The 23,418-nt window shown below is 38.2% G+C and overlaps 2 protein-coding genes and 1 long non-coding RNA gene across 6 annotated transcripts in view; 1 reads left to right on the forward strand and 2 right to left on the reverse strand.

Annotated features, from left to right (window-relative positions):
- LOC6647152 (F-actin-monooxygenase Mical) overlaps positions 1 to 23,418 on the reverse strand; it is a 49,072-nt gene that overhangs the window by 7,616 nt on the left and 18,038 nt on the right. The window contains exons 3-14 of one of the 4 annotated variants that reach the window (XM_047013591.1): positions 19,705 to 19,758; positions 10,576 to 12,245; positions 10,379 to 10,511; positions 9,815 to 10,311; positions 9,504 to 9,559; positions 8,602 to 8,871; positions 7,413 to 7,952; positions 6,727 to 6,990; positions 6,245 to 6,662; positions 6,064 to 6,179; positions 629 to 5,883; positions 231 to 530 (exon numbers count right to left, since the gene is read on the reverse strand). In XM_047013591.1, the coding sequence (XP_046869547.1) occupies positions 503 to 530; positions 629 to 5,883; positions 6,064 to 6,179; positions 6,245 to 6,662; positions 6,727 to 6,990; positions 7,413 to 7,952; positions 8,602 to 8,871; positions 9,504 to 9,559; positions 9,815 to 10,311; positions 10,379 to 10,511; positions 10,576 to 12,244 (9,246 nt within the window). In that variant the 5' untranslated portion in view covers position 12,245; positions 19,705 to 19,758 and the 3' untranslated portion in view covers positions 231 to 502. Of the gene's footprint in view, positions 1 to 230; positions 531 to 624; positions 5,884 to 6,063; positions 6,180 to 6,244; positions 6,663 to 6,726; positions 6,991 to 7,412; positions 7,953 to 8,601; positions 8,872 to 8,997; positions 9,163 to 9,503; positions 9,560 to 9,814; positions 10,312 to 10,378; positions 10,512 to 10,575; positions 12,246 to 12,411; positions 12,528 to 19,704; positions 19,759 to 23,418 lie in introns of those variants that run through there. The other 3 variants (XM_023178855.2, XM_023178861.2, XM_047013592.1) reach the window with 3 other exon arrangements.
- LOC6647151 lies at positions 13,461 to 14,241 on the reverse strand. Its single transcript, XM_002070111.4, has one exon. It carries the CDS (start codon positions 14,085 to 14,087, stop codon positions 13,581 to 13,583), a length of 507 nt encoding a protein of 168 aa, XP_002070147.1. The 5' UTR covers positions 14,088 to 14,241; the 3' UTR covers positions 13,461 to 13,580.
- On the forward strand, positions 15,105 to 15,603 carry LOC124462122. The gene is made up of 2 exons (XR_006955399.1): positions 15,105 to 15,437; positions 15,497 to 15,603. It is a non-coding gene; the product is annotated as an uncharacterized LOC124462122 (long non-coding RNA).

A 23,418-nucleotide genomic window follows, 5' to 3' on the forward strand; every position in this document is an offset into this window, starting at 1 on the left:
TCCAGTTATTTGGTAGTGGCTTTTTGGGTTAGAGAGGCTTTTGTAAAAAACGACAAATGGGATATAGACGAAACGACGAAACAATTTCTCCATTCTCTAATATTTTTTTTTAGAGACTACTACAAACTTGATTTTGTGGCTCGGGCTGCTTTAAGGGTTAGGCGCAACATTTGTCAACAGATTTCTAATTGAGAATTTACCTTCATAGATCGTACCCAGATGCATTTTGATTTGGATATGAAAAATGTTCTAATAATTGTGTTACTCTCTCTCTCTCTCTCTCTGTTTTTCTCTGTGATAATTGTCTAAACGGTAGGCGTTGCACATCTAGAGCAGATAGGCGGGCGGGCGGACTAGCAGTTGGTTGGTTGTTTGGTTGGTTGGTGTGGTTGGTTGGTTGCTTGGATTTACGTAGAATGATTCAGATTTTAAGACCTAGTGTGTATTACAGAGTATTGGGTTGGGTTGGTTGGTTGGTTGTTTCTCAGGGTTCATTCGTTTCTCAGTAGTAATAATAATTGAGTCGTCGTCTAGGGTGTTTTCCATATTTAAGAATAATAATAATAATAATAATAAAGATATCAAAATTAAATCGTTAAGGTGGTCTAACAACTAAGAGATAACGCACGACTCTTTGCTGGTTGTTGATGGTAGATGACTGTAATCGCCATATCTGGAACTTGATGCCGGACTGCGACGTTTGAAAAGATCACTGAGATGGGAACTTCGCGGTGTCGATGATGCTGTTGTACTTGGATAATAAGGGGAGGTGGTGGTGGTGCCTCCTCCAAGTGCTGATGCATAGCTGAGTGGTCTTCGGCTGAGGTAGTCATAGTTGTTGCTGCGGTGCGTTGAAGTGCTGGGAAAACGACTTGCAGTTGTCGTTGGTGAGGGAGCATAATGTCGCGGACGATAGCTAGATAGATCATCATCTGCCCCATCGTAGTAATCATTGCGATCCGTACTACGTATGACATCGCGCATATAGGGATTCCGCTCCACTACACGTTCATTAACAAAATCACGCTTTCGATTGTGCAGCTTCTTACTGCGATCCAATAGAGCTTTAGTGCTGGCATCCACCGATTCATCATAGTTAATGTAGCTTACTGCTGGCCGTGATGTGGTCACTGTTGTGGCCGTTGTTGAGTGACTATCGGTGGCATCCTGACTAGAATGAGCCGATAGCGACTGCAGTGAGGCGTGAGTGGAGGCACCTTTCTTGAGGTCACTGTACGATTTCGAACTCTGGCGAGAGCTTGCTGTCAGTGGCTTAAAAGGCTGTGGGGATTGAGAACGTGGTTTATTTCGTATAGCAGCTGAACCATTGGACAGATCACGTCGCTTGCTGGCCTTCAGTAGGCCGAGAATATCGTCCGACTCTATAGAATCAGCACGTTGTTCCTTTGGAAAAACTGTTTTGCCATCGGGCCATTGTCGATTTTTAAAAGCAGCCGAAGGCGGCGAGTCGGAGCGAGCATATTCGGGTAAAAGTTTCTTTCTCTTCTCCTCCTCATCTAGGTCGTCGAGATCTTCGTCGTCGCTGGCCATGGTCAAACCCTCTATTTGCGCCTTTGGCCATGAACGACCTTGGAAAACCTCTGGCACAGGTTCATCGGCTGAAATTATTTCGGGAACAAATTTGATGGCTTCCTTTTTCGGTAGTTTCAGCTTCTTGGGCATTGGGACAATCACTGGTTTGTTATCCTGCAACTCTATAAATGCAAATGAGCTACGACGCGTAGAGCACGTTGTGGAGTCTAATGGTGTGGATGTTCCATCAAGATCTAGTTTCTTGAACATGGGAGGAGTTCCCTCTCGTTTGGTTACATCTGTGCGATTAGTGTCCTGAGTTGTGGCTCTCGACTGGGAGCTCTTCATTGTGGTTGGTTTGGACGTGGATGAAGGAGGAGGTAGACTACGTTTGCTGCTTGAGTTACTGCTGCTCTGAAGGGAGTCACGTCTCCTTTGCTCCGCTGCTATCACTTCAAAGTTTTCATCACGCTTTATTAGAGCCTGACGACGTTCTCGTTCAATGTCGTCGATAAGTCGACGTTGAGCTGCCTCCTCATTGACGTCAGATATATTGTTAAGTAGTTGGATTGAATTACTTGGAGATATGTTGCGGAGTAGTTTGTTTCGACGTGGCGGCATGGGACTATTCGGCATCTTTTCCATGTCCCATTCCAAGGAACTCTCCTTGGAGACAGTTGTTCTTTGTGTTTGTTGTTTGCGCCGCGGCATGGGTGAGGCTGGCATTTTTTCCATATCCCAGTCACTGGAATTTTCCTTGCTAGCCTGTTTTGGTGGGGTCACAATTTTAGGAACTTCATTGAGACTGCCTTGTGAGGAATTCTCGCTTTTAAGAGAACTGGTTTGACTCTTTGGAGTATTTGTTGGCTTTTCCTTGACCTCCACAGTTTTCGTTGAAACAGCGCCATCAACTTGATCCATTGGCAGCATTTCAGTCTGATCAAGAACTTCATCCCTTCCCAGCATTTCATTCTGCTTAAGAACTTCATCCCTTTGCAGCATTTCATTCTGATCAAGAACTCGATCCCTTTCCAGCATTTCATCCTGCTCCACAACTATTGTGGGGAACCTTAATGCTTCTTGCGCTTCTCTAGGCTTTTCTATTTCCAATCTATCTGGGTGGACATGTTGTTCCAGTAGATCTTGTACTGAAGGCGGCATATTTTCGGGGTCTAGTTTGGCTAATTTATTTTTCAGGCGTTGAGGAGGCACTGGCATGGTCGGCTCACTGGATGAGGAACTGCTCTTTTGACGACGCTGTGGACGCGATGGAAAATGCAAACCATCAACCTCATCATCTTTAATAATGTCATTATGAAACGTATTCATAACTACAGGCTCAACATCTCGTTCTAGTGACTCTAGTTTATCTATGAAATCACGATCCGCCGATTCACTGGAATGGACTGTGGCACGTGGGCTTATGCCAATCAGCTCATCGTTGGAATCGAATTCAACATTCACTAGCATTTCATCAGAGAAATTGCCAAATAGCTTCTCAATGCTATGCTCCTCTGAGCTACCTCGCTTTACCACAGTGATGGGTTGAGCACTGGGACTTTTGCTAATGGTGGTGCACAATGAATCCGCATCAGCATCCACATCTTCAATGTCTATGGCTTTTGGCTCCTGATCCATTTCCTCAACCATGCTCTGGAAGAGCTCTTCCACATCCTGAGACTGATGCTCCTTTTTCAATTGACTGAGAGCAGCAAGAGCATCTTGATTCAGCTTCTCTGTTAGAGATATATCACCTGAGTTTCGCCGTGAAAGTATTAAACTAGCCTGCGAACCGCGTCGTGAATTGTTCAAGGACTTGTCACATCCTGTCTTTGGCAAGTTTTTAATATCCTCAATGGGAATGGTTTGATTAATCACCGGATTATCTATTGGAGTTCCATCAACTAATGATTCTATGGCCGGACTCTTTGTCTGTGCCCTTTCATGTTCTTTGGCTTCTGTGGCCTTGTCCAGCAAATCGAGAATCTCAAAATCATCTGGAACAGGTGTGGTCGGTTTTTGTGCCGGTTTCTCCACTGGCTTGTTACTAACAACATTTAATTTATTGGCTTTCTTTTGTGCCTGCTTAGCCTGACGGGCATTGCTTATGTTGGCCAACTCTTCCAGAGAATTATTGGCTTTTGAGGCTGTCACCTTTTGACTCTTTGTGGGTGACTTCTTTTTCTTAATTGGTGATTTGCGTTTCTCGGGTGATTTTCGTGAACCGAGTCCAAAGAATTTGGATATTTTAGATTCGCGATATTGCACGGGAAGATCTCTGATTGGATCTGGTTTGGAATTGATTTCAGCCTGCTTTTGCTGCTGTTCCTCTTTCTGGGCATAGAACTTATTGCGCTTTTTCTGCAAAAAGTTTGTGGCCTCATTACGCCATTCGTTGCGTAAATAGTCCATGGTCTTTTCCAAATCACTCATTGAATCACTCGTGGCCGACAATAACGATTCACGTGAACGATTGAGATTACTCAGATTACTGGTAGTTGATTCCATGCGTCGCAATTTGAATGCCTGATCCTCACTGTTGTGTGAACTAACCGAACTGAGTGATTCGAAACGTTTAAGTATATTCTGTACTCCGGTGAGGCGTGGAGACGATGGCTTCATTTCGAAATCACCCTCGCCAAGGGATTTGGTCTTTTGTAACTTGGGTTTGCTGCTGCTGCGTCGTGGTAAACCCAATTCCAAATTCAGACCCGTCTCTTCGAGAATACGATCAATATTATCGGATAAATCACTAGGCGATTTTTCATCTTGGAAAAGTTTTTGATACTCAGAGCTGGGGGAACGTGTTGCACCGCCATCACCCAAGATTTCATCCAGAATGCGTTCCGCTTCATCGCGTGGTGGTTCCTTCTCCGCGGTTGTTGTAGTTGTAGTTGCCGCTGCTGTTGCTGCTGCAGCTTCTGCCGCCGCTTTTTTAGCCGCCTTAGTGCCTTTGGGTACAATTTTCTTCACGATTTTCACTTTACCTTTGGTTGTTGTAGTGGCTTTACCCACACTGGTTGTAGTTGTTGCTGGTTTCTTCGCCGTATTAACCACCGCCACCTTTGTGGGTGCCTTCTTTTTGGTTAAATCGACAGCTCCGTCCATTTGATGGTCACGTAAACTAAAATTTTGACCCAACGAGGCTTGACGCTTTGGTGGCACAGGCTTAGTTTTATTCTCCTCCGATTGGGAAGCAGGTGGAGTTATCTCTTTAGGCTTGGCTAGGGAAGCCTCAGTCTGTGATTTCTTGAGTTTTTCGGCCACCGTTTCGACTGTTCTTCGCTGTGGCACTGGACTACTGGGAAAATATTTAGCTAGATCGACATCTTTTAAAGTTTTTTGATTCTTATTCGTATTGGCCGATGTGTTCTTTTCCTGCTTTTGATTGGGAAAGTATTTGGATAGATCCATTGTTGCTGCCGCCTGAGAACTACTAACTGTTGGCATGGTTAGCTGCGATTTTATATGATCCATGGTGCCGGCAAAGCTGCTGGCTTGAATCTCTTTGAGTTTATTGCTCAATTCTTTGTTATCCTGCGGCACATCTACATCCATGGCATCTTCTTCTTCGTCGTCTTCTGCTTCTTTACTTTGTTGTCGTTCAATTTTCTTAATTGTGCCCAGGATATTTTGAATATGCATTTTGGGTGTCGTTGTCTTCTTCAGACGTGGACTGCCCCCACTGGAGCTGGCATTACTCTTCATACTATTGGAGCGACTTACATTAGTGCTGGTTCCGTTCTTTTGTTCTGGCTTAGGACTTGGCTTGATTGGCTTTTGAAGGCTGGCCGGTTTGGGCAGCATTTCTTGGGGACGTTCATCAAAATTTGGTTTACGTGGCTTTAGTTCGTTCAAATCGAAATCAATCACTGGCTTGGGTTTAGGTTCAACCACTAATAGATTGGATGATGGGGAAGGACTCACAACCTTTTCGTATTTCTCATCGAACTTGGATTTGGGAGGAGAAGTAAGTTGAGGTTGTACTGGTGCTATGGTTGGATTGGCCATTCCTGCTGCTATGGCTGCATTCTCCGCCAACCATTTCTCCTTGAGTGTCAGCTTACGCAATATATCGCTCTTGACCAAATTCTCTTTGGCCAAAACTTCAAGGTCTTTGTTCATTTTCACCATATTATTCATATGATATAATTTCTCGCTAATTGCTTCGATTTCACTGCTAAATTTACGTGGAGCATTACGTTCCAGTTGCTCCAACTCGACACGAGTGGTGGGCATGGGCGTAGGCGTGGGCGTTTCCAGTTGACTCTTAGCCGATTCAAACGAATTGATCGACTTAAGGGAAGCGCGTTCATTATTCTCTTTATTATCTGCATTTAATTTTAGCTTCTACATTTTAGAATGAAATACCAACACCAACATGGATGGATATGAGGAAGGACAGGAATGAAAAGTTTTTCAGAATGAACATCGATAATAATAATAGTAATAAAAGAATATAAATAAATATATAAAGATATATTAGTTATTTCCTTAACCATGGGCAATAGTGCATAAAATGTTGCTTACCTCCGTTTCGGTATCTGTGGGCAGGTTGGCAGGCAACGGTTGCAGACGCACTTCCTCGCGTCGCTTTTCACGGGCCTTTTTGAATTCCTCGCCTTCGGTATCATCCTTACCATCATCTAAAGGAGAAATGAATATTTGGGAAAATTTATTTTGATCTTTAAGTATATAAATGCCAGCTAACCTGCTATACCTTCACTGGAATCATAAAAGTCATCCGAATCATCGCTATCCTCGCAATATTGCTTTCCAATCCAATCCGAGGCCAATTGTAGAGTTTGTGCACCGAACGGTGAATCATCAGCTTCCTCAAACAACTCGGAGTCCGATTCCGTATCCGATTCATCGGAACTTGAGAGTTCTGATTGTGAATCATTATTCGATTCTGGTAGGAAATTACGTCCAGACCATTCATGCTCATCAATTACATTGGCCTCATCATCGGACATGGCATCAGCAGAGGCAGCAGCCGCAGCTGCTGCCGAGGCACGTGAGGTTTCCAATAAGTCAACTTGGTCCCGCAATGGTGTAGTGTCCATGGGCTCAGCAGCGGCAGGAGCAGCAGATCCAGTAGTGGCTGCACCCTGAGCTCCAGCAGATTTCTAGCGAGAGAGACAGAGCATTAGAAAACATTCTATTTCTATTTTAAATATATTTTCCACTTACTCTTGCCTTGTTGCTGCGCTGTGGCAATGGTTTGGCTGGCAGTCGGAAATGCTGTGTGCAATAGAAACGACCCTGGGGATCGTCGCGATCGAAGGCATAGCCACCTAGGCGTAAATTGGTATGACAATGATGACACTTAAGGCAATTGCGATGCAGGATCAGTCCCTCGACAGTGGTCTTTTCCATAAGGTAGACAGTTTGCTTGCAGAAGCGACATTTTTCCGATGCAGCCTGCTTCTTGAAGGCCAGCGCCACCTTAGAGCTCTAAGCGGGAGAATTGAATTAGATTAGTATAGCAGTTTAAAAGGAAATACTAAGGACTTAAACCACAAGTTAAATTGGCATTCAAGATAAATGATTTTGTGCATAGATAATGTATAGATTGATGCGGTTGTGTGTGTGTGTGTTTTGTATGTGTGTGACCTATGAATTGATTGCACTCTAAGAACAACAACAACAACAACAGCAACAGCAGCGGCAGCAGAAACACGGGGAATCCCCTTAACCACATAAATAAAAATAGGAAAAAAAGCCATAAGCACTATACAACTTACAAAACTTAAACCAAAAATTAACAAAACTCAAAAATCAAATCAAAATATTAAAAATAAAATCAAAATCAAAATTAAAACAAAACAAAGCCCCCCCGGAACACAAAACACAAGGAACAAAGGATAATTACTCACAGATTTTGGTATGACTGTGTTTGTATTGGTATTGGTGGTGGCATTGCTACTAGCATTCTTTTCCTCCGATGTACCATCGTCCTTCTTCACAAATTGACCAGCTATGGAGGCGACCTTATTGCGACCGCGCTCACCCACATCCAGATTGTGACCCTCCTTCAATTGTTTATCCAGATTCTTGATTGTCTGATCGATATCCTTAAATTTTTCCGCCTCACGTGAATCCTGACGCTGGGGCTTGGACATTTTATGCTGTCGTGCCTGAAATTGCTCTTTACTCCATTTGGGCACCTTCTCACGTCCCTTGGGTCCATGGATTTCCGTTTTCTTCGACAATTCAATTTTCTTTTCAATTTCACGCACATTCCAATCATTCGAATCGATTTTACCAATCGCTCGCATCAGATCTTTGGGCTTTTTATCACTGCCCAAGCCACCGCGTGATGTCATCCGCTGTTCCATATTCTTGATGCGATCGCTGAATTGCTCGTCGGCAGCACTCCGGGGCTGGGCAGATGGTATATCGCTACGTTCTCGATCCTTTTTTTTGGTTGGTTGTGGTGTGTGGCAATTGAAAGTGTTTGTTTGTTTTGTGTGTTATCAGGTTGTTTAGGTTTGTAGAAGGATTTCAGGATTTAGGAAATCAAAAAAAATTGATATATTCAATATTTTTTAAATAAAAAATTCATAGCTTCATTATTTTAACAATAAACAATAAAAATCGAAAAAAAAGCAACAACAAAATTAAAAATATGCAACCAACATAAGAAAATCGAAATCAATTTTTAGTATTTCAAAAACATTAAATGAACAAGAGCTTTTCATTATGTAATATATATATATATATATATTAACCTGACATCAGTTTAAGAAAATAGCAACAAATTATTAAGGCAGCATATCTTAATCTATATATTTAGTTTAAACAACAACGGGAAAATAGACTCAAAAGTGACAACGAGAATCCTTTTTTTAGTTGAGATTCAACTTAATTCTTTGATCAAGCGATTTATCTAAAAAGTTAGTTGGCAGGTCCTAAAATGCAATGCTGAACCAATATTTAATCACACTGTTTGATTAGTTGTCAATCATGCCAATATAGAGTCAAATGGTTAGACAAGGTCGGCGTTTAACCTAACGAACGAACAAACGAACAGGCAACAGGCGGACAGTTCATCGGTTTGCTTACAGGAAACAAAAGTTTGCGTTCAAGATCCTTAACGCGATCATTAAATACCGGAGCCTGCTGACGATAGAGAAATATGGAATAGTCCTCAAAGGAGCTGCCATCCTCGGCTACGCCACCTTCGGCATTGCCTTCTCTTAATAGTTTACCCGCCTGCAGTAATTGCAGACTCTTGTAAAAGTTTTGGGTCTGATGATAACGTTGCTGACGTCGCTTGCTCATGCGATCCTGTCGATTCTCTTCGATCTCTTTCAAACGCAGCTGCCGCTCCTCCTGCTCGGCACATTTTAGATATATGGACAGAGGTTTGTACGAAATTGTAATTGCAGACAGTGAAAGAGGATGGACTACTTCACTAACGATTTGGGGTTAGTAGAGAAAATTGTTGTATGGATATGATAAAGGTTAGAAGAATCACAGATGGCTTAAACAAATGAAAGGACAACATGGGACGGACAGTACATAGTTGGACACAAGAATTGAACTGACCTCATTAATGGTTTCATATGCATTTATGGCATTATTGATTTCATGAAAGAGAGCTGTTTTCAGCATGAGTTTTACCTTGATACGCAGGTGGGTGTAGTATGTATGTACGTATGTATTAATATTAAAAAATTTCAACAATAACAATTCATTTATGTATATATTTATATAGAGCTAATATAGGTATATGATCGAGAGAGAGAGAGAGTTATGTATATATTATATTGATAGGCATTATGTTTGTATGTATTATATGTACATGTATTCGAAATGTGATCTTTCTTATAGCTTATTAACTGCATTATGAATGGCTACTTGAAATTAAATATTCAGGCAAACCAATAACATAATATAATTAATAATGTAACATAACTTAGGATGTTTATTAAAAATCGTTTAAGGCGTTTAAATTTACTCACAATATTGGCCGTTTTATCGGCCTGTCGTCGCTTCTTTGACCTGCGATCACTTTGACCTATAAAACAAGAAAGTACAATTTAGTCTATGAATCAAGTTTAGTTTAAGAATCAAGCATAAGGCTGACAACTAATTGAAACAACTACAAAAATGTTTGCTTTAGAAATTGATATTTAAATTCGTTTTTCGTTTAGCCAGTTTTTGTTTTTATTATTTTGAAACGAAAGTAAATGTGAATCAAGTCAACAATTATTAAGCACATGTTTCAATCAGTTGAGTAGGCCAGATTTCATAATCGTTATCTTTAACACACCCTGTGGCAAGTTGGTGGATGGACTACCGCCTCCACCTGCACCACCGCTGGCGGCTGTTGCATTGCCACTGTTTAGTAGCTGCTCATGCCGCCGCTGCCTCTTGGCCCGCTCATCATCAAGAACTGAGCGACGTTGCACTGTTGTTGGTATATCCACAGCATCCTGCATCGGTGACTTAGCCTTGGGTTTGGTTTGCAGCAATTTGGAGAAATCTGGCTGCGCATGGGTGTGATTCATGCGATACTTTTGCCGCAAATCACTGAAATCCATCTTTGGATGCTTAATGTGAGGTATTTCGCCACGAAATACTTCACATATCTGATCTAAGTAATTCAACCATTTGCTGGATTCAATTTCAGTCAACTCGATCGATTGCTTGGCACTCATAATACGATCAATGTGCAGTTCACGATCAAGCACAGCAAAGGCCAACTCATTTGATTCCATGGGAGTCATATCCTTGGTGGCCGCATAATCAATTAGATCAGGACGATAGCTAGAAAGGAATGTCGAGAATATGAAATGAATTTCGAATTGATATAAAATGACTATGATAAATTTACCGATTGATGAGGGCACACAAAACGCGTCCATTGCGAAAGACATCGGATGGTTCCTTCATTTCGGCAGCAAAATGATAGGCATTTAGCTGAGCACTGATCCAGCGCAATAAACTGGTACCCTGAGGCAAAAGATCTGTTGGAAAATCAAATCATTTTATTTAAACTGTACTATAATAATTAACATTCGGTTTCCCCACCTCCACTGCGTCGCTTGCGTCTGCCCGGAGTCTCCATGCGAGGTAATTGCAGCGTGGCATGTGTGGCATCCATGAATGTCTGCTCCAATATCGTCGGATCATCGGTATCAATCAGATGCTTGACCTGCCAACTATTTACCGACTCACGATTAAGATTTGGATAACGTGTGGCCGGATCTACCGTATAGGCGCTAATATCACGTTGCAGGGTATCCGGTGTGGTCTGATTGAGCAACCGATAGATACTCTCTCGTTGGGCCAGAACACCGAGTGTACTGTTTTGTGGATTGGACCAGAGTTTAATGGCATAGGCGGCATCCATGCTGGAGAGAAAACCTCGAGCACATCCCGAGCCGGTGGGCCAAAATGGTTCCAGTAGGCTGTCACCCACAAGGCACTGCATAAGGCGACAACCCTTACGCACAATGACACGGCAGGACATTTCGGCGGCAAACATTGAAGTAAAATCAAACATGGCTACATCTGGTTTGCCATAATGATTGACAGCGAATTCCAAATTAGGCATTTGATATTGTGTCGAGAATTCGGCTGCTTCGCGGGCATAGTCATGGAGCTTTTGAGTATCGACATTGGCAGCGGCCAATAGTTCACCAGGATCGGCCATATCCTCAATGATGACACCCTTATCGATAAGACTATGCTTTTTGGCGGTCATTACAAAATAATGTGTTTCATCCTTATAGTACACAATATTCTCCAGATCGATGCCCGTTTTGCCGTAAAGTTCTTTAAAGAATGCCTGATTGAAAATGAAGGCCACACCGCTGATCTCCTCCACTTTGGCCTCAGCCTCGGTTTTCTTATTAATGAAATTGGCCGTTATGGCTATGGCCAGCTTGCCGCGGAACTCTTTACGCCGAAAATCCAACATATTCCTCTTGCCATCGGCACCAATCAGGACATCAAACTCATAATGAGAGACGGCATGATCGGCTGGACTCACTGCTGCCCTCCAACCAGTGGTGCTGTCTTCACTCGGCTCCAAAGGATGCTCGAAACTTACACCCTCATGGATCTCAACGCCCAGGAGTAGAGCAACCTTTAGCAGCATACATTGCAGCTGACGGATCGAGATGTGATCAATGGAACCAGCACAGAATTTGCCATAGAACTTCTTCGCTCCCAAGTTCCTGAGATCCGTGATGACAAATGGCCATAGATGCAGCACATTATTGCGGGTAATACGATCTCGTTTCTCTAGCACCACAACTTTGGCGCCCAACAATTGAGCCTCAATGGCCGTTCGCAGGCCACACGGTCCGGCTCCAATGACCAGGACTCGGGTCCCCGAACATGCCATACCCTTGCCATACACCCGATGGGCAGCACGTGCATCAAATTTCTTCCACAATGCCTGCGCCTTCCATGATCTCACCTTGGCCTTAAGCTTGGGATAGAAATCATTCAGTGGCGATGGACGCAGACCAACCGCCTCGCACATTTCCCGATGCAAGGCCAGAATCTGTCGCATTGTTGTCGCCACACAGAGCAGATCGAACAACTCCGCCGCCTTGGCGGCTGCAGCATGCTCCTCCATAAGCAGAGCCTGTTGTTGTTGCTGCTGAGCCGTCAGCTGTTGCTGGTTGGCCGCCAGCTGCTGCTGCTGCAGCGGGTGGTGATGGTGGTGCCGCTGGTGTTGGCGGCTCATTCTGCGAAAGACACAAAAATACAGACGCAAAAAAGTTTAGAATAATGTGGTTAAGAAGACAACAAAATACAGAATTTGTAAATTGTTGTATGTATATGTATATATATATATAATCGTTGACGTGTTGTTGATTGAGTTTGTGAGTCGTCTCAACCAATATTATTTACCTGGCATTATAGAAATTAATTTAATTACAGCTCAACGACACGCGCTGCGGCTGCATGTCCCTTAAAAACATAATACACAATATATACAAACATAAATCTATGTATATGTATGTATGTATATCTACAGATATATTGTTGTGTGTGTATGTGTGGATTTTGTAAATAAATTTTAATTTGACAACTTTTTGATTTACATGTTGTTCATTGTTGTCTTTCTCTCTTATGTTCTTCCTCTATAAGATTTTGTTCTTTGTCTGACTGTCAAATTAATTTTAATTAATTAAGTTGAACAAAGGGCAAAATGAAATCTTTTTTGATATACTCAATGTGCAAAAAATAAAACTGCAATTACATTTCTCTGAACTTCACCGAAATGTGTCCCAAATTGAATCAATGATAAAGGAAGGCTGAGAAAAACGATTAAACTGCTAAAATTTCCACATTCAAAAACGATTCCTGCCACTGTCTGTGGCAAAACCCATCATCTCATTCTTTACCAGAAATCAAATCAAATCGGTTACTATATAAACACACATATGTCAATGACACCGACACAGACACTGCTTATCTGCATGAAAAGCGTTTTCAATCTGAAGAATTATATTACTCGACTTAAACGTAGACTCTGTTTATTTATATATTTCCGCTCAGAGTTGAGAATCTCTTCATGCTTCAATTAAATGCATAACAACAAGGAGAGAGAAATGAATCGAAAGTTTAAGGACGGACACAAAGAGGATTACTCATCCCATCACTGACAATGAGTGGCCGAACAAAAGAAGGCAAGAGAAGAGAAAGGAAAGGAAGGCCAGACAGACTACAAAAGATGTTGGTTAGTTGGTGGAGTTCGGGGCCTTTGCCTAGACAGGCAACAACCTGTCAATGGACACATACATATAAATAATAATGCATAAACTTCATCAAAGCTATGTGAAAAAGTAAACCAACCACATGACAACTTGGCTATTACACTTCCTCTTTGTGAGAGGACAATAGCCAGGACATTGCCCCATTTTATGTGACGCATAATATTTTGGGCTTTTTTTGAATTATTTTTTTCATTTTGAACTGCTCGAAGAGGTGGATCCATCCAAGCATTGGCGTCATTCTTTATTTTTTGGGTGTGCTTATGTATGTATAAAATACAAAATGGACAAAATGGATTCAATTCAAAGTGGCAACTCCACACGAATCGCATCCATTGTTGGGGCATCTCCAGATGGTGTACGCTCACGTCTCTCGCCAGTGGAACGATTCTGATTGAGTTGAAATGGCGGCGAATCATCCAATTTTTCTAGTTTCAACATTAATGTTGATGGTTGAGGAATCTGTAGATTGCTATTGCCATTGACACTACCACCACCACCACAACCAGCAGCATTGCAACCAGCGCGGCTCATAGATAAAATTTTTGTGGCATATTCATCGATATCGCTTCTTAGCTGATCAACCGTATGCTTATCGACCGTATAACGTCGATTGTAATAGCTGAAGAAACCATGCTGTACACCGGATTGAAGGACATCCCCCACAACTGGTTGTATGCGATCCAATGGCACTTTATAGATATTGGCCACACGTTCCGCAATCTCACAAATGGTAGCCGGACGACCGAGAACCTTTAATACCTCTAGCACCAAAGCCCCATTCTGTTTGCCCAGATTTGTTGGATACATAATTGCACAATGAGAATACCTCCTTGATGGCGCACTTAAGTTCGATTTTATATTGCTTTTTCTTTTTTCGATTTTCGACAATGGTTTTACAATGAATTTGTAATTGATTCTTTTGGTTTTAAAAAAAAAAAGCGTTCAAAAAAGGAAAAAATTTCAATATGTATATTTTTTTTTGTAAGAAAATATTTTTTAGCAATGTTACTTATTCGAAGGTTTATTTTCTACTAAATCAAAAGCATTCAAACTTTAGTTAGAAATTGACTGCTTGGATTCGATTTGGGAAAAACAAAAATTGCCTGCTTATTCAGCGCTTTTGTCTATTGTTGTTGGTGAATTCAACAATAGACATCGTCATGGAGTGGCATCTCTTTTAAGGGCGCAACTGAATAATTTCAATTATTTATGCAACAAAACAATGGCGAACCCTTTCTTTGAATCATTCCACTCAAAAGGAATGCCTATTACGTGGGCAGCATTTGTAGGCTAAAGAAGTTGCTGCCAAGACAATTTATAATAAGGATCGACCTCGTTTGAAATTGTCTATATATGTATGTATGTATGTGCTGTATAAACTATGTAGTTCCATGGATGTTGAATAAGTTTTTGAGTTTGATTCTTTTCATGAGATTTACAGTGGACTTAGTTTGGAATGATACCTCCTTTTGTAAGACTTTGAAAGCATTCTAGAATATCATTTGACGAGGAATTCGATTCACTTCTTTTGTGGTTGAAAAAGAGGAGTTTTTTAGTATCGAATAACGACAACTTACCGAAAGACCCAAAAATTATATAACAAACTTAGAATTTCAATTGGCCATATAACGAATTCAGGGGTTAATGTAAATTGAGGCAGTTTTTTCAGGTAATCACTTCAATTAGATCTGAAATCCGAGAACACTAAACGCCTTAAATTTGTGGTCACTACTGTAAACGAAGTAGATACATACATATATGTATGTACATGGTGTGCGGTGAGTTTTATTCCAATTTCTATTAAACAAATTCGATTGGCGCCAGTTAAGTCATAAAAAGCTCACGCACATCTAAAATAAAAAGCTAGAAGAAAGAAATCATTTCTTGCAACTTGAGGCAGGGCACTCAAATGAAAAGGAAAGACGAGGCGGGTTCAGGCGAGGCACTGGCGACACTTGGACGCTAACTGCTGCTGCCGGCTGGCTACCACAACACTCCGAGTCATTTCTCTTTCTCTCAGTTGGCTTGCGCGACATATTGGGCACATGGTATGCTACAAGGATTATGTCACAACTGACAATGGATGAAAGGACAAGCGGGAGGGAAGATTAAACATGAAAATTAAAGCGAAAGGAAAATGAAACGACAAGTATATATGTATGTATGTATGTACGTACATATGTATGACAGTCGGGCTTATCGATTTTTCTCATCAGTTGTAAAAGAGGGACCCATCAACCAGTTAACATTTGGCCTGTTGAGGCAGGATACGCGAATAAATGTCAAGGGGTGGAAACAACTTGCTTCCCTTTGTGATAATGTGCTTTTGCTTGTTTGTTTGTTTGTTTGATGACTCATTTTTTGTGTGGGCGTCGAAAATTCTATAGTTCAAAATATCAACAACATTTTCCAATATTTGCAATTTTATGCGAAATATCTTCCACATGGCCCCTGACAGATCGGACAAGATCAAGGTTCCCCCCGCGTAATAGACGTGATGTACACAATTTGATTTTTTTTTTGATTTCAACTTGGCCAATTGCCAAAATGAAACAAGAATTAATAATCATTTAACATTTTTGTATCCAAAAAATGTTTTGCTTCTTACCTCGTGTGTCAAGTGATTCTACAATTTTTCCCTTATCGTTGAATTAATTAATTTTTGTTTATAACTTTTTTTTCCTTTTCGCACAAAATTGATGTAAATTTTCTCGTTACAATTTCGTTGTGACTTCAGTAGCGACTTGCTTGCTAATGAAACATTTGCAATATAATGTCGAGCATTTTAAATACGAATCCAGTATGAATCCTATACAAAGGTACAATGAGTGTAACAAAAAACAAGGAAAACTGAACCACCACCCCCCCACCGCCTTCATTAAGCCATATGAGAACCTTGTTCGTTGACATCTCATCCATAATAAGGTGAGGGTGACAAATAAAGCTCACCCGAATGATGATCTGATGAATTTAACTATTTATCTATCTATATACTCGAATTCTACACTTGCTACTTGAATGTAAATTACAGATATAAACATTTTCATTCCTTTAAACCAACATTATACTTGGCTGATGTAGAAATAACTTATCTATAAAAAGAAACAAATGTTTTCGTTGTCAATCGAATAGACACACACACACAATCACATTAAAGATAATGTTTGTTAAAGAAACAAGCGCAATAACAACATCGATAAGAAAACCACAAAAAAGAAGACTTTCTATTCCATTATCAAAAATTTCCCACTTCAAAGTCACGTAATTTAAATATATATTATTGTCATATATGTATGTATAAGAATTGTTTGTTAGAAATCTATAAATATATTTACATATAATATATGTAATTGTGACAGCGACGTGAATGGGTTTTGTTAATAGAAAAAGTTGCCCAGCAAAATTATAAAATGTCTAAATCAAGCTATGATAAATTGGGATTAATCAATTGAATTTTTTTTGTAATAAACGTTTTTTGCTTTTTGGAAACATTAATGCTTACAATTTTATATTGTAAATGTTGATTACAAGGTCATGAAATTTAACTATCGCTAGTTCGAACCTTTTATATACATATAGGTTTATATATTAGTTAGAAATTATACACAAAATCAGAAAACTGATTCGTAAAGATTCGTAATCATGAAATAAACAAAAAGTTATTTCTGCAATTTTGCCATATTTTAATGTGTTCATATATACATACATTACTGTAGCTTCTATTAATGATTATTTTCTTATCCATGCTTAAAAAATTTTAATCATAATATTGTAACTGAATGGAATTTGGCAATTGTACATGTCAGATTAATGTTCCTTTGTCGAACTCTCGCAAAATATTTATTAATGAAATGAGATTCAAGGTATGTAAAATTCATAAATGAGTGTGAAAATAATAAGAATTCATTCCAACACTTTGAAGAGCTATTTAATACAGAAAATTTGTATAATTTAAACGGATAAATTGAAAGAATACCACCCCCTTTCCATTGAAAAGAGATATAAATGGAAAGGGGACTCCCTTTTTCATTGGAAAAAAGAGAATGAAATAGTTAAAAAAAAACTCTTGATTGATCTCTGCTTGATTTTCTAATTTTGGCAACGTGGAAGAGTATTAGAATTTTGGGCGTTACCGAATACACAGAACTACACCACTGGGAATTGTTTAAATTGCAACAAATTGATCTATGACGAACAACAACCACAAAAGACGCAATGCGGAAATACATTGAAAATCTCTAAGTAAAAAAACGAAACAAAAGAGAAAGAGTATATGTATGTATATGGTATGTATCCATACATTAGTATTTATACATATATATGTATGTATACTTGTTTAGTAGGGGCACTCACAAATATGGAAAACATTTGAAAATGCATACAAGAGCGCCACAAATTAAGTTTGACTAAAACAAGATGACAAGTGAGAAAATGGTGCAAATTTGTTAATACTTTTGGTTGAAAGCCAAAATACAAACAAATGCAACATATACATATATTATTCGCCTATTCTTATAAATTAAATAAAGCCTTTTAGTTGAAAGACAAGAGGCATGTTTTTAATAAATCACCTTTAATTAATGTCTAGCAACAATAGACCATTAAACCAAACTACAACAAAAGAAATAATCAATTAATCTTATAAAAACATAGAATAAGATCAGACTTTAGAGATTCGTTTGCAATGATTCTTTAGGTTAATGTAAATAATAGTAGTTCAATACTTTAAAGAGAAGAAGGGGGTAAAAGCAATTGCCAAATGAATTAGTTAACCAATCAAAAAAATGAAGTTTAGAATGCAGAATCTGGACTCATTTGCATGGAGTTTCCTAGGAAATTCATTTCTTTTAGTGTTTGCAAGTTTTTCCACTCAAAATGTTGCAGAACTTTTCTTTTAGCATTAGAGTGCCAAGTAACTTAAATTAAAGTTTAAATTTGCCAACTTTTTCTTTCTTTCTTTTGCTTACATTTTTTTTCTTTAAAACATTCACTTATGCTCTTTCTATGTCTGGCTCACTCTAAATTGTAATTTGAGGCATGGACGGGCAACAGAGCACGCGAAAAAATTGTTTAAAACATATCATTTAGATACTTATTTTCGCTATTCTTAGCCTAAAGGAATATTTGGGTCAGCAAACGATGTGCACGATGTGCGGTTGGTCAAACATTTTGGCAGCTAAAAAGAAAAAGTGGCATAGAAAAAAGAGATGGAGACAGCGAGAGAGAAAGAGAGAGAGAGAGAGAGTGAGAGAGAGGTGGCAAAAAGAGAGTGAATCTTTTGGCGGCGCCTGGGTATTTATTGTATTTCTTCTTCTTATTATTATAAATAAAAATAGCAATTTAATTGATTTTTAGTGTTGCCAGCTCGCAACAATGTGCCCAAAAAACAATATACTCGAATAACGCCAAAAACAAAAAAAAACAAATTTTAATGCAAAATCAATTTTATTATAAAGCTGACGGGCAAAATGACATCACGAGTGCGAAATGTTAGGGCAACAATCGGTTACCTTTGCTAATTAATGCAGCATAAACGGCTCAAAATGTTTTAAATAAAATACTAAAATAAAGCAACGTCTTAATTGTAGTAATCACTAAATTAAAAGTCACATCTCTAAAAACAAATGTAATTACTTTGTAAAAGAATATAAATCGATGTGTAGCAACTACTTTTAATTCTCCTTCCTTTGGATCGTTAAAGATTCTTAAAATTGCCTGTCCCATTAAATATTTGTCTCATTCTGCTCTGATCAACTATCTATATTACCAACGACAGTTATAGTATAATTTTATATAGCCCGATTCATAATGTATAAAGCAGTAATTAAAGAAAAGTATAGCCATTTTGAAGCATTTTTTGTGCTGTCTATGAGTAAAAACCCTATATAAGATCTATTGACATCAAGCCAGCTAAGACCCAGTGTTCATCAATTTCAATATATTGAAAGATATAAGTTACAGTAATATACCTTTTTTTAGAGTATACAAATGATTCAGAGCAAAGTGTAAGTAGATTACATCCTAAATTCATGCACACACACCATAAAGCACACAGCATCCTATCTAACGAGTCATCCTTTGGAAATAGCTGACCTCATTTTTACTCTAGAATCTCCATGTCCTGATTTCCGCTCCAGTTTACAATACATTTATTTGTAAGTACATACATACATACTTGGATCCACATTCTATACTATATGTACCTACATATTTTACACCAACATCATCAACACAAATTTATGCCGCCTGCACAACAATATAACCAGAAGTTGGGTGTGTATGTGTGTGTGTAGGTTGCTCCATTTTTCCTACTTTTTTTTTTTTTGCAGTGGGTACAGACAAAGTTTCTTTACATATTTTTTTTTTTGTGCTCATAGAAAATTTAATAACAATTTGCATATATTTGTTGTTAAGCTCTACTTACTTCAGTCTCAATCGCTGACAATTTTGTGTGGGTCTGTCATATATGCAGCATTAACTGTAAAGAATAAACAAATAAGAATACAAATTTATACATATGAATAAATTAAAGCGAATAAAGGTTGATTAATTTCTAGTTGAAAAATTATGCTTAACCCAAAGGCCAGGCGACATTTCAATGTTGAGGCCAATTAAAGATATTTGCAGATACAATATAATATATTATCATGTGGGTTGGACCAAACAGCAATTTATTATTGTCGTTTCTCTGCAAAAATTGAAAAAAAAAAAAAAAAAAAAAAAAAAAACAAATTACCTGGGGTGTGGGTATAACCAAAATATCAGACATTTAACATTTTAGCAGACTAGCCAATTCTGTTTATATAATAATTTTTGAGGATTTTTTTACGATATATCAAAAAATTGCAGCAGTTGTTTAATTCACTATTTTATTTTGGGCAACGGGGTAAGGCAAAATGTTGTAATTTTTATTCCAACAAACAATTTTGACCTATTAGCACTTTCTTTAGAATTTATAGACCTAAAATTCGTTGCCAAATATCCTTTTTAGGTTCTATTTTCATTGTCTTCTACGTAAACTTTTATTTATATATAATCAAACATCAAGATTAGTTAATTTTATTACCAAAAGTTGTTTTAATTGTGATAAATAAATACATAAAATGTAAAAATTTTTGAATATCCATCTTCAAACATTTCATTTCTATTTTCTAAATCTGTTTTTAGTGGTTTTGTGGAATTTTTATAACCCAAAATTTAATATGAATGTATTTATATCTAAAACTGAAGTTAAATAACCTTCGATGAAAACAAAAACACATATGGAAGGGAATTCGGGGCAATCACGAATAAATCACAAAAAAAAAGAAGGAAAACAGCTACCAACATTATACAAAATATTTTAAATGGCAGTAAAATAGAAAACAATATTATTCTCGTATATAGAGTTTGGAGTAATTTTTTCAACTTGCAACTAGAAATGGCACGAAAATGGCATTAAACTTAACTCAACTGAAAGACGACTTCTCTCAGACGAATGGCGTTGAATAAAACACGTTGTTGTTGTTGTTGCTGTGATTGTTGTAAGCCCATCTACAACAACAACAACAACAACAACAAAACACAAACAAAACGAGGGGCAAACTATGCCGCAAAATCACGTGGCTCAAAACATAATAGATTGAAATTAATTTTCATCATTCATCATATAACGAATCCAGTAATACTCTTAGCCAAGTTATTTTTTGAATTGGAAATAATGCAGTTCAGGGAAATCAAATACATTTGATTTAGGACATTTGACATAGGAACTTAACATTTGATTATTCAAGACATTAAGTAAAGTTAAAAGTTCTTATATTCAATAAGGAGAGTTTTTATTCACAAATTCAAGTTTTTAAAGTCTTAACCCTTTAATACTTAAAAGTTTATTAGAGTTTCTTCTTTTTTTTAGAAAGGTAGAGTATTAAAAAGTCGTTGTATTTAGCTAGATTCACACAAAATGTTTTGTGTCTCTTTGTCTGTGGGTCTTTTTCTTTTTTGGCAGGTTTGGCTGCCGTTTGAGCTGCAATGAATGAAATTAAATGTTGCCATGGGGAGAGACTGACAACAGCAATAGCAACAACAACAACTACAACAAATGACGAAAATAGTTAGAAATACTAGGCAGGCAAAAGTTTTGGCTAACAGCAACAACGGCAACGGCGGCAGCAATGGCAACGGCAACGGCAACAACTGGTTTTTTGTTGCTGCCGGTTGCAGCCGTCAAGTTGCCAAACTTGGCCAAGTGTGCAATGGCAAGTGTTCAGTTATTTTTATAGCCAAAGTAACAACAACAACAACAACAGTCAGAAACCACAGCAAGTGCAACAGAAAAATGTTGCAGAGGTGAAATATGATTGCAGGCGGCAAGTTTTATTTTTTGTTTCTCCTTTTTCTTTACTTGCCTTAAGGAAATTTTATTTTCCGAAATAAAGTTGGCGCTTTCACTTGCAACTTTTTTTTCTCCCTCTCTCTTTCTATAAGTAGAGACTTTTGAGCTCTGTTTGTTGCCACAGATTGCCAGGCGAATGGGTCAAGTGCTGGCAGCGGCAAATACCCAAAAAAAACACAATTCTTTAATGCCACACCCCAAAACAACAACGAAAAGAGATAAGCGGAAATAAGAAATCAAATGTTTTTGTTGTATTTACACACACACACACACAGTATAAGATATTAAGTTAAACAAATCAACAATTTTAGATAGTTATTTGGCTTTTTATGCAAATTTCTCTATGTTTTGTCTGGTTGAAGACTTTGATTTATGTCGCAAAAGAGATTATGTAATACATGAGCAAAACTCAGAAGAAACAAACAAAAAACAGAATTCAAAAGAAAGACGAAGAGAAAAATTGAATCAAAATTATGTATACAAATTTGTCTATTATGCTAATTTAAAAAGATATTTAAACTAATGGAAAGTAAATTCTAATAAGCCAAACTATAGACTGTAATTGTTAGTTCACATTTCAAAGTTAGAATAAATTATTATTGTTAAAGTTTGGATTGCCTTTAAAATCAATAAATTAATAAATTAAATTCTGATATATCTAGAGCTGCTGTTAGAAATATAAGAAGAACAAAGTTCAATTCTCTTTCATATTTAAGCTGTAAGCGGGAAGTTTACCTGAGACTTTCATATTTCTCTATTTATTAGCTGGATTTTGCGCATTTTCCACTCACAAATCTTTAGCCAAAAGTCTTTTATTGATTTTCTCATTTGTTTGAAATTCAGTTTAAGTTTGAGCTCTTTACAGAAATAGTTTCCTGTCTTGGTGTTAATAATGAGGATGAATGTTGTATTGGAAGTGAACGGATCCAGGTCCAATGTTTACACATTTTGGCCTTTTGTTGTTGTTGTTGTTGTTGTAGAAGCGAACAGCCGTCCCCGTTTTGAGAGTCCATGGGGCCAGCCAGCTGTGTGCAGAGCATCGAGTGGGCCCAAAAAGGCATATGCAGGATAGATTTCATCTTATTTTCATGTTATTTTTAAACAAAATGTGCGACCCATGCACCAAGTTTTCTGTTTATATTGGCTTGTTCTTGTTATGTGTGTGTGTTTGTGTGTCTATGTATATGTATCTTTTAGATACTTAAACGTAGGCTAGAAACATCAAGTTTAACACGGAGGCCCCAACATCCCGCAGCATTATTATTTGGTTGCAATGACAATGAACTCTGCTGATGCCAATGAAAGTGCAATTAAGCCGAACCAACCAGCAGCAACAACAACAACAACAACAATGGCAGTGACTGCTAATTGCATTTATTTGTGTAGATGTTAATTATGATAGAAAAAAAAAAAATGAAAAACAAGAAACAAAATGAACGGATCGTATGATTATGCAGGAGACGGTTTCGAACTCTTGTCGAGGTCAAATGATATAAGAGAGATGATTAACTAACAGCAACAACAACAGCAACAACAACAGCAACAACAACAACATCAACCACACTGCAGCAACAAGTGACTCTCTGCATAGCAAACATAAATTACCAACTAAGGTTAAAGTTGCAATGCCATGGCAACCAACATATACAAGTTTATCTCTAGATATATATATATAAGAGTGTAGAGTGTAGTCAAATTAGATGAGATGAAATCATTCGTGTTCTCTGTCTCTTGTTATTATCTATCTTTTGTTTTTGGAAACTA

Source organism: Drosophila willistoni, chromosome 3R (genome assembly GCF_018902025.1).
Source record: "Drosophila willistoni isolate 14030-0811.24 chromosome 3R, UCI_dwil_1.1, whole genome shotgun sequence".
Lineage (NCBI taxonomy): Eukaryota > Metazoa > Arthropoda > Insecta > Diptera > Drosophilidae > Drosophila > Drosophila willistoni.

Excerpts from the sequence above, each read along its gene's own strand:
- LOC6647151 (XM_002070111.4), bottom strand. The coding sequence starts at position 14,087 with ATGTATCCAACAAATCTGGGCAAACAGAATGGGGCTTTGGTGCTAGAG.